The 11,395-nt window shown below is 35.4% G+C and overlaps 1 protein-coding gene across 1 annotated transcript; it reads left to right on the top strand.

Moving 5' to 3' along the window:
* The first annotated feature begins 1,225 nt into the window (after positions 1 to 1,225).
* On the top strand, positions 1,226 to 10,964 carry LOC115968484 (zinc finger protein-like 1 homolog). The gene is made up of 9 exons (XM_031087893.1): positions 1,226 to 1,542; positions 1,965 to 2,045; positions 4,599 to 4,719; positions 4,833 to 4,927; positions 5,295 to 5,366; positions 8,627 to 8,905; positions 9,350 to 9,458; positions 9,857 to 10,043; positions 10,549 to 10,964. Exons 1-9 carry the CDS (start codon positions 1,519 to 1,521, stop codon positions 10,634 to 10,636), a joined length of 1,056 nt encoding a protein of 351 aa, XP_030943753.1. The 5' UTR covers positions 1,226 to 1,518; the 3' UTR covers positions 10,637 to 10,964.
* Positions 10,965 to 11,395: the final 431 nt, after the last annotated feature.

Here is an 11,395-nt window from a genome sequence, read left to right as displayed (position 1 = left end):
GGCCTTATCGAGCTAGTCACTTCAGTCATTTCCTTGTTGGGCTGGTTAACTTGGCCCACTGCTGAGAAGGCATCATTGTTGGAACTAAACAGCTCCTTGACTAGGTCAGTTCTAGTTACTTTGACCCTTTTACTTACCTCGATTATTTGCCTCCCATCGCATCCTTCTTTTTCTCTACTGTCCCATCTGTCCAGATTTTTCGGCACCAGTGGGTTTGGCATAGTAACATCAGTATCCTTCTGACTTTGGCACCTCTGTAGTGCTTCGGTTCCTACACCCACCATTTGAACTAAGCTTCTCCAGTTGCTTGGTTCCTCCGCCCAGCTCCTCCTTATGTTTTCTTCATCTGTGGATTCTTGGCTTTTGCTACTTATGGATCTTTTATGCTCAAATCCCCCTTTATTAGTACTACCAGCTTTAAGCCATTCTCCGTATTGACGATCAACTTGCTGGCCATCTTGCTTTACTGAGCAATGCTTTTCATCATGTCCAATTTTACCACAAACATAGCAAAACGTTGGGAGCCTTTCATACCTAAAGGAGACCCAAAATCTTTCACCATCTGCAATGGCAATGTTTCCACCTCTTCTTAAAGACTTGTCAATCGGCAAGTTTACTCTCACTCTCATGAACTTGGCTTAATCTGCTTGCCAAGACCGTTTATCTACTTCAATAACACTACCCAATTTGCAACCAATTTCTCTTCCAACATCTTCAGATGTGTGTTCAAAAGGCAAACCCCAAATCTAGATCCAGAATAGGGTATGGGTAAAAGCAATATTGTCAGTTGTTAGACTAGGCAAAACCATGGTAGATGGTTTCGTAGGTGTCTATATGATCCAATTATCATAAGTAACATAGCTAATAATAACAAAATACGAATCTCATAGTAATAGCAAAATAATGGTGTTTTGATCTAATAATAAAGAACTAATATTATAAATGATTATAAGTTTAAAATAATGTCGTATTTACATATAAAAAATGGCAAAACTTAGGTTTAGTATCAGTTGCACTGACCTGTCACGACAGTGTCTATTGTACTAGATGCAAACGAAAGAGTCCTATAAAAAAGTAAAATACTGTAATTATTAATTGAAAAAATTTCCTTTCTATTGCTAAAAAGTGTACTAAACAAGAATTATAACCAAATGCCATTTCAAGAAAAAAAAAAAAAAAAAAAAAAAAAAAAAAAAAAAAAAAAAAACAAAACAAAACAAAACGACGGCGACGACAACAACGGGCAGAAATCTCACACGCAATTAAAAATCCATTAAAAAAGAAAAATGAAAAGAGAAAAACCGAAACGGATCTCCATGAGGAGCACTGCAAATCTGGACACCAACTACAACTGACCTGGATTCTTCATTCACTCAAGTGACTCATCCCTCATCTCTTTCTTTCTCTCTCAGACCCTTTTGCGTTTTATCCATAAACCCTAATAGTTTTCCCCCAAATCCTCACTCCAAAATTGATCTGCAATAAAGGCTAATTTGACACTGTGCACTGGTCAATGCAATGGTGGTCTGCAAATGTCGAAAGGTATTTGCTTCAATTTCTCATATTTCGTTTTCTCTGATCGTTTTTTTTTTTTTTTTTTTTTTTTTTGAGGTTTTGGATCGGATCCAATTCTGAAATCTGAAATTTATCGCGATCTATATCAGCTGCACAAATTGTCGTTTTCCCAATTTTCATTTCTATGTCTGAATTTCGTAGCTCAATTCCAATTTTCTATTCGAAGAAATGAAAAGCGAGGAATAATTTTAAGTTTTTCCCTCTTGGGTTTACATTGTAAATCACTATCTGAACTCTGTTAATTGCTAGCTAGCTTATTACCAATGTGTTTGTAGCTGGAAGTGGACTCTCTCTCTTGTAAAGCTTGTTTCTTTGTGCATTGATTAAAATTGGGAAAGTAGGGAATGTATGTTGGGTAATAATGTGTGTGGTGGGGTTTGGTTTTTCAGGCTACCAGATTGTATTGTTACGTGCACAAGGTTCCGGTTTGTGGCGAATGCATGTGTTTTCCGGAGCACCAAATATGCGTGGTAAATTTATTTATTTTTGTTGCTTTCATTAGTATTATTATCATTTATTGTTATCTTACTTTGGGAGGGATTGGATTCATTGCTCATAACTCAATCATGTTACACTGTTTATTCTATTTTGTATTTAAAATTTGTTTTAATTGTATTAGCATTTAGCTGTGGCGCTCTCATTATTCGTATGTAATGCTATCATGTGATTGAATTTTAATAGTATTAGCATTTGTGTGTTGAAGGGATTTTAAGAGATTGAAATAGGGGATTAGACATGATACTAAATTTAGGGAAAAGAGGTCAATAGATGGAGGGAGAAAGCATATCAAAGTGATGAACAGTTTTTGACCTTCTGATGTGTTGAACTCAATGGGTGAATAGGTGATTCTTCTTTTTGAAATTCTCTGTTATCATTGTAGGCCAAATTTAGCTTGGCATATCCAGATAGAATATTTTTTTGATAGGTAAGAATAGTTTTTATTGAAAAACGACTACTTCATGCAAAAAATGGCATGAAATAATCAAAAGAATTACAAACAAGAAATTATGTACAAGGAAAAAGGTAGTCTATATACATCGGAATAGAATCACTAGATGTGAATCCCCAAACTTGAGACCAATAAAAAAAAGTGCCTACAAAAGAGGCTAGAAGCTTATTCCCTAAGCTCTCAAAATCCTTGAATGTACAGTGGTCTATCATCTCCCCACTACATTGGCACATGCAACACCAATCCAATATAGTATAGCCTCTTCTTCTCAGATTATAATCAGTGAATATCTTCGGATCTTCCCCTAAGTTGCGGTCGAAATAAAAAAGGATACCCTCTAAGGGCTCTTCACAGCCCATTTGGTATGTGATTGCAAACAATAGTTTTCAAAATGATGTGAAAATTGTGGTTTAAAAAATGTTGTGAAAACATCTGTTTAAAACTTTAAAGTACTTATAATGCAAAACATGTGTTTGGTTTCATGTTTCTAATAACATTCTTTTAAAACTGCAAAAACACAATTATATGTTTGGTATGAGTATGTGTTTTTAATAAAAGGTGGGTATTTTCGCTGACAAATGCAGCACCTTGTTAGTTAAAAAAATAAAAAAGAAACTCACTCGCAACAGCCCTCTCTCTCTCTCTCTCTATTATTTCCTTGTCTTTCTAGACCCATCAATCCCACAAATCCTAACTCAGTAACACCCAAAACTCATCTCTCTCAATCAACACCATCTCCTTCACTTTCTTCTTTCACAATTTTAACCCAACACCAAAACTCACAAAACCATTCTCACCACTGCACCTTTCCACCTCTTCCTCCACTCTCTTCATAGCCTCTAGCATCCACCATCCATGCTCATAGCCCCAAGCCTCAACTCTAGCTGTCAAGCCGACCCTTCAACCCAATTGAACTGCTCAGCTGTATCAACTTTTAAGTGCTGCACATTAGCAAGCACAGATCATGAAAGAGATATTTTTGGGTATTTTGTGGTTCAACCACAAGAGAGAGAGAGAAATTTTCTGATCTAAAAATTTCTGGTTCAACCATAGAAATTTTCTGGTTCAACCGCATGAGAGAGAGAAAGTTGAAAGAGTCCAGATCGTGTGAGAGAGAGAGCCATTTCTGAGAGAGACAAACGTGTGAAAGAGAGAGAATAGAGCCATTTGCTCTATGTAAGGAGTCATATTTTTGTGGGTCTCATAGTTTTTGAGAACTGTGACTCAAACACTCTTTATTAAACCCTCTTACCAAATACAATTTTTTTTTTGGGCCCACATTTTTCAGCACTCATTGAAAACTGTGGTTTGAACTTGCATACCAAACAGGCCCTAATATACCCAGATAGAATATATTGCAAGGATCTCTCCTCTTTCCCTTTCATCATGTTGTATTGTGTTAGTGATGGTTTTTGTAATCATTGTGTGGATAATTTCTTCATTTTGGACATAATTAAGATTTTTCTTGAGGCAAATTTGTGCATACGTATGAACAGTATACTTTGGTGTTAATTTGAGTGAAAGATACTGATTCCCAGTTACTTTGTATTTTTTTTTCATAGTCCTCATATTAGTAGGGTTTTTATATTCATGTTACAGAACTGTCTTGATGGTGCTCACTTTGCATTTGTTTCTAAAGATTTTGCTTTGGAATTCATGTCCTAAATCTACCTCATTATGTATTGTTTTCTTTTACTTTACAGAAAATATTCTACATTTCCAAGACATTATTTCCCTTTTGCAGTGGTTTCTAGTTTACATCAGTTGGATTGATCACTGATATAAGTTGTTATGCCGTTACCTTTTTTTCCATGTTGGATCAACTTTATGCTACTTTGAGCTAGAATTTCATGGAAGAGATGAATATTCAATTTGATCATATTTATTTTTGTGGCTATTTTTTATAGAGATCGGTTAAAAAATACTTATAAAAAAGAGAGATCAGTATAAAATATGTTTGCACAATAGGGATAAGTACGTGCATTTGTATATTTTTATTATGAAAAGATCTCGTTGATGATGTTGTAAGGTTGTTCAGGGCCTAAGCTGTATTTATCTTGGTTGTCTTTTCTAGGTCCGTACTTACTCAGAATGGGTAATAGATGCAGAATATGATTGGCCAAATAAATGCTCCCAGTGTCAAGTAGCACTTGAAGAGGGGACGGGTCCTCAAACTACTCGATTGGGTTGCTTGCGTATGTGATTTTGCAGATATAGTTACTGCCTCTGACATGCAAATTATCTCTCTGAAAGAAAGCCTGTTGAACTCTTAGTGCACAACGTAATGTACATTGATTTTTTGCTTCAGATGTTTTACACACAAATTGCTTGGTTTCACATATCAAAAGTTTTCCTTCGCATACAGCACCAGCTGGATATGTGTGTCCTGCATGTTCCACTTTGGTAAGATATTTATGCAAATAATTGATAGATTTAGAATGTTAATTAAATCAATTTCCATATTTCATATGATTTTTTTTTTTTTAATTTAAAATTCATGTCTTAAAGTATAGGATCATGAAAACCTAAAATGATTGAAGTTTGTTACTGTTGTTAACAAATTTTTTCAAATTGACTTGTGATGAATTGTCAGTCATGACTAGAATTGGTCAATACTCAGTAACTAGTAAACATTGCCATCTAGTTGTGGTGTTTTACTTGATCTATTTAGCTTTGAACAACTTTCTTTGATTATGGAATTATTTTGAACTTTGTTAATGCGATGTTTATTGTTTGGCATGGTTCATCTTCACATGCCCTTTTCTTGCAGATTTGGCCTCCTAAGAGTGTTCATGATTCAGGATCACGTCTTCATTCATTGCTGAAGGAAGCTATTATGCAGGTAAGGTCTATGCTTGACTCTTACATACACACAGAATTACTCAAGCGACAGTCTAGTAAACTTTTACTAATGCTTACTCAGTAATTCAAACTTTTACTAATGCTTACTCAATAATTCTTGTTCCATTGAATTGCTAAACTTCCTTGGCATGTATGATCCTGATGTGCTCATTGATTCTTAGTGTGATAGATTGTTGTTCGTCTTATCTTCTGTAGTTCAGGTCACATTCTGTTTTGCTTTTCATCCTGGCTTGATATAGCTTGTTATCTTTGATTTGACGGTGGGTTGTGACAAATGAGTGCTAGGAGTGGTTTTTCAATTGATTAGCTACATTGAGGAAAATTTTTACAATGGACAATTTGATAAGGTGTGATATAATAATGACAAATTGGTGTTGCATGTGTATGTTAAATGGGGTGGGGTTTGGGGGGTGGGGGGTGTGTAGTGCATCATTTATATCTACATTTTTTGGGTTAGGTGAGGTATGTTAAGAATGGTGGTCAAGCTATTGGCATGTTGGTAATGTGGACTCCTGTGTTTTGCTTGTTTGGGTTAGGTGAAATTTGGAAGGTTGTTCCTTTATGTTTAATTTAATTTGGAAGGTTGTTCCTAGAGGGGGATGCCTTATCCCTGCAAATCCCCTCATTTTAATTTTGTCAAATTGAGGGATTTTGGAGGGAAAGGATACCTTGTTTAGTTTTTATTTTATTTTTTCTGTACTTACAAAAATAACAAAAAATGTCTATTCTCTGCCTTGCCTTTTCTTTCGTTTTTATTTTCCCTCTATTTGTAGACAATGTGACCCTGGGTTTATATGAATGCCTTTGTCTTTGGTAGAGTGGCTTCTTTGCTAACTTACTGATTTAGTCCCAAATTTAAGAGAGCTGCATCTTATGTTGGTGTGCTTAAGAGCAGTGAGCTACTAGGGCCTTTTAGGCATAGTTTTTGGCAATGCTCGTTTGGATAGGGTCTTGCAGATACATCGTAAGCTAAACCTGTGCTGATGAATAACAATGTACTCAAGAGTATAGGAGATCCAAATTTAAGGAATTTCCATCTATGCCTGATGGTAAAGAACATACTGAGGTGCTAAGAAGTGAACTCCAATCCTTAATGGCACCCACTTAACTCACCAAATCAGTCCATGAGTTTAAAGTGTTTTTAAGTATTTCTTTTGGATTTAGAACAAAGAAACTGAAATCCCTTCCATCTCAAAATGTCATTGTTTTCATGTGCAAGGAGATGATTTTGTGGATCCCTAGTTGCTTCATTTTCTGTGGACTTCTCTTTGTGATACTATCTCTTCTGTAATTTCTAAGTTTACTGGGTGTCTCCTAGGAATTCTTCCAATCTTCCCCTTGGTAGGATTGTCTATGCTAGACCTGAACATGGGTTTGCTGCCCTTCCTGGCCAAACAATCCTGCTCACTAATGGTCATGCTTGGACAGAATTGAAAATTTAGGCTTTGATTACATTTCTTTAACCTAATGTTAAGCCCCATGCTGCTGAGTATTGGAAACAAGCTATAGCACTTACTCCAAGAAATTATATTGAAGCACAGAATTGGTTGAAGATCACAAGGCATTTCGAATAGGAGCACTCTATTTATTTATTATTTTAATTAAGTATTATTAAGAATAAATTAGATTTGTTATAATATTTTTATAATAAAAAAAAAAAAATTTGTTTGTTGTCCCCATCAGTCCAAAAAGAAGGTTCCCCGGAAAGAACCAATCAAAGAATTTGATTATGCCATCTTAAGGTGCTGCTATGAAAGTATCTTATCAATGTCCATGAATGATAAATCATAGATCAAACTGCCGAATTGAAAAAATTGGGTGCTATCATATAACTTTGTATTAGCTAAGTTCATGAGTTGGAGATAAGCGGACTCAAACCACTGATTTCTGCCATAGGGTAAACTGCAGCCTCTTAGGCCCCTGATTGATTCTACCAATGGAGGCCAATGATAGACAATAACTCCCCCCTGAACACAGCCTACAGCTTTCATCGTACTGTGCTCTCTTCTCAAAATCTCAAAAAAGGGTGCTGAGTTACAGTTCTATATTTGCTTCCTCTCTCTCTGTACCCAATGGCAGCTTCTTTGAATTATAAAACTGTTGAACCTAAACCTCTTGTATTTTTTCTAATGTTTGACCCAAATTTGTCATCTCTCTTATCCCCCACCTCCCCCCAGCGAAAAAGAAAAAAAAAATCTACAACAAAAATGATAATTACTTTTGCTGTTATTTTTGGGATCTAGATCTACTCAGGCTCTAAAATTATTTAGGCCCAACGTTCAGGCTGAGCCAGTCTCAGGCCTGCTCGTTGACTTATCCTATGTATCATATAATAAGAGTTGACATTAGTTTCTGGAAACATTTGAAGACTCCAGTTCATTAGGGTGGAAAATTTTCTTCTATTGATGAATCTTTGAGGTTTTTTCTGCAGATCCTGCTGTAAATGTTGAAATCTAGGAAAGAAATATGAGGTGTCTGCTGTGGATGTTGAAATCTGAAAAAAACAAAAAACAAAAAAAACAAAAACAAAAGAGTTGTACAACTTGTTTGTGTATAGAAGCAGTATTTTATTATTTCTTTCATCCTTGGGATTGTGTTTAAGATGCATCAATGAGTTCTAGTTCAAATGACACTTCCATCTCCAATAAGAATGGGTAAAGGAGAGGGTGAGGATGTGGGTTCAAAACTCATTGAGTGCGTTTGAAACTTACCAATAAAGCAGAAGATTGCGTTTCAGATCCATTTAATCTTGAATTGTTTAAAAATATGGTATATTTTGTGAATTAATATTCTGACATGGGCACTAATATACAAAATGTCATTTAGAAAATGAGGTGTTCCGGTGTAAATGAGAGCAAAGAATTAACACAAACTTGCAACTTAGAGAGGTATATGTGTAACCACATTCCATTTGACACTAATCTGGAACTCCTATACGTGGCTAGGTGAAATGTTAGATATATCAGTCATTTACAGTCTCATTTATTTGATAGGTGCAATTTCAGGTGCAATTTCTGTCTTGTTAAGGAGCAGGATTTTCCCTAAATATCTACAGCTAGCAATTCATTACCCGGCCCTTTATGTGACAGGAAGGGTGCAGTGCATGTATCTCTTAAAGGAATAGTCTGATATCTGTATTTTTAGTGATTATCACCCTCTACATCAGTGCTGGAATCATTTATCTGGTTAATCTTCTTTTTAAATTTTGTCATGTCTTGGTAATTTTTATCTTTTGTGCAGACTGGTATGGAGAAGAATTTGTTTGGAAGTCATCCGGTTTCATTGGCAGCAACCGAATTTCATGGTCCTCCTCCTGCGTTTGCATCAGATCCTCTAAATGCAGTACCTTCTCTTGGAGGCATGGACAACAATGCAAGTTCACCCTTAGAAGCACAAGATGAAATAAATGTTATTGCAGGATACTCAGCTGCTGCTGGAGCAGGATCTTCCAAAGTTCCAGATATTCTGGAGGTAGATGGTCCTAGTACGGCTGGGAATTTTATGAAAGGCTCAAGCCCGGTAGGTGTAAAAGGATTTTATGGTCAACTTTTGCCTCTGAAATAGTGACTAAAGGCTCTGTTTTGTTCAATTTTTAGCTTTTCAAAATGCAACGTTTTTAGAATTTTACATTTTTGCCATGGAGTAGTAGTAAAGCATAATGCTGATAACTCTGGCATATATGACAGGAAACTGTCTTAAACATCATATGTAAAATGTTCAAGATAGGCTAATACAAATGATGCCTTAGCTAAAAGCTGAGAAATACCTTATAGATCCTAACCAATGGCAGACTTTGTGAATGTGTTGTGTGTTTTCATTTGCAATTTAGCATGGGTTTGCATGTGTTGGATGTCTGTACGATGTATATTTTAATTTCTGTACAATAATTGAATTGAAAGGCTCATTCATCTAAGAAATGGAAAAAAAATAATCTCATATAGTTTTGGTATGATTGCACTCCAGCCTGGTGCTACAACACGAAAGGGTGCCTTCCATGTTGAACGACAAAACTCAGAAATTTCATATTATGCAGATGATGAAGATGGGAATCGTAAAAAGTATAGTAAAAGGGGTAAGTAGATAATTTTCTTAGTTACTCCCTCCTTCCCATTTTGTTTGTCTAGTATTTCCATCTTTGGCTGTCCCAAAATATTTTTCAATTTTAGAAGTCATATGACATATGTCAATACTTTATTGACATCCCCAATATTTCAGGTTTAAATTCTTGGAAGTTTATGAGGATAATTTTGTGAAGCTATATATTTTTCTTTGAGATGTAAAGCATTAAATGATGTTCTCTTATAAAGTTAGATATTTTATATTGGGAAAACAAAAAGGGATGGAGTAATTAAAGTTGCTACTTTCTTCATCATTACATTTTTCATAGAAAATGTTGCAAATTAAGCCATCCACCTCTGTGGGACTGATCAGAATTGCTTCATCATCTTCCTGTGGGTTTCTTATTTGTAGGTCCATTCCGGCATAAGTTTCTTAGAGCTTTGCTTCCTTTCTGGTCTACTGCATTACCAACCTTACCAGTGACAGCACCTCCACGAAAAGATGCATCAAATAACAATGATGTCCCTGAAGGTCGTGTGCGGCATCAAAGATCATCAAGGATGGATCCGAGAAAAATCCTGCTTGTTATTGCAATCATGTAATTTTTTTTGAACAATTTTTTTTTTTTTTTTAGGATAAACAAAATGCAGTAGGCAATAGCTTCAAGAAATTGATGTCTTGTGACTATACTTAAGTGGCTGAGTTCTTAGGAGCTTGGAATATGCTTAGGGCTAATAGTGAAGCCTGGGCATGCTGCTGACCAGCATACATTTGGCAACATACCATTTGTGCCTAACGTTTAGTAGTCCAAATTACCTCGTAGGATAAGTTTCTAGAAGTCAAATTATTACATGATCTTCCGACATTCCATTTTCTTAGAGCACTAATTCCACTTCTTCTCACATGGATTAATGGTGAAGAGTGGATTTTGACAATTTTAACTCTGTTAGTAGAGCAACTTAAGGAATGATGTTGTTTCTCAATCCTATTCATGAACTGAATTTGAAAGTCATCATAATTATTATCATCATGACTACTTGGGTCTAATTACTGATAAACTTATGCAAGAATTCCACTAATGCATATTTTATGATCTCATGCAGGGCATGCATGGCAACTATGGGTATTTTGTATTACAGACTAGTGCAAGGGGGTTTTGGTGTGGAGCTGCCTGAGGATGAACAGCAGTGATCATCTGCGAGGTTCTAATGCAGATGGGGTGATTCTGCTTTAATGGAGACCTGCTGGTTACTGGTGCTCCTGCTGCTGTGTTTTTGTTCTGGTCCTCTATCTGGACATGGTGCTGGTTTTCAGTGAAAAGTTGTCGGGATCTTCATTTGAGTGTTGATGACAGTAACATGTTACATATATTTGCTTGGCCTTTTTAACCTTTAACCCTTGTTTATCTATGTTATGAATTTAGATGGAAGTGAAAAGGAAAATATTTTGTTCAAACTGCATTATTTTGTAATTATCTATTTGAGTCAATAAACATGCAAGACTAAGGATTCCTTGACCATATTGACTTAATAAAGCTGGAATAATGTTTTTTAATTTTTTGAATTTTTATACTATTTTTGGGGAATTTTCTAAACTGGGTTGGGTAGGAACGAATTCCGAACGAAAATTTTATTTTTTTTCTTTTTCTTGACCTTTTCCAATCCGGTTTGGCTAGAAATAAAGCTGGAAAGATGTTTTTTAATTTTTTGAATTTTTAGATTATTTTTTGGGGATTTTCTAAACTGGGTTGGGTAGGAATGGATTCGAAACGAAAATTTTATTTTTTCTTTTTCTCGGCCTTTCCCGATCCGGTTTGGCTAGAAATAAAGCCATAATGATGTTTTTTTTTTTTTTTTTTTTTTATACTATTTTTTGGGAATTTTCTAAATCGGATTTGGTAAGAACAGATTCGGAACGAAAATTTTATTTTATTTTTTTCTCGGCCTTTTC

This window comes from Quercus lobata, chromosome 11 (assembly GCF_001633185.2).
Source record: "Quercus lobata isolate SW786 chromosome 11, ValleyOak3.0 Primary Assembly, whole genome shotgun sequence".
In the NCBI taxonomy this organism is placed as follows: Eukaryota; Viridiplantae; Streptophyta; class Magnoliopsida; order Fagales; family Fagaceae; genus Quercus; species Quercus lobata.
The sequence above is the reverse complement of the archived record's forward strand: the minus strand, read 5'-3'. Positions and strand labels throughout refer to the sequence as shown.

Coding starts and splice junctions, on each gene's coding strand:
- LOC115968484 (XM_031087893.1), top strand. CDS start 1,519: ATGGTGGTCTGCAAATGTCGAAAG. Junction 1,543..1,964: donor TGGTCTGCAAATGTCGAAAG/GTATTTGCTTCA, acceptor TTGGTTTTTCAG/GCTACCAGATTGTATTGTTA. Junction 9,459..9,856: donor TAAAAAGTATAGTAAAAGGG/GTAAGTAGATAA, acceptor TCTTATTTGTAG/GTCCATTCCGGCATAAGTTT.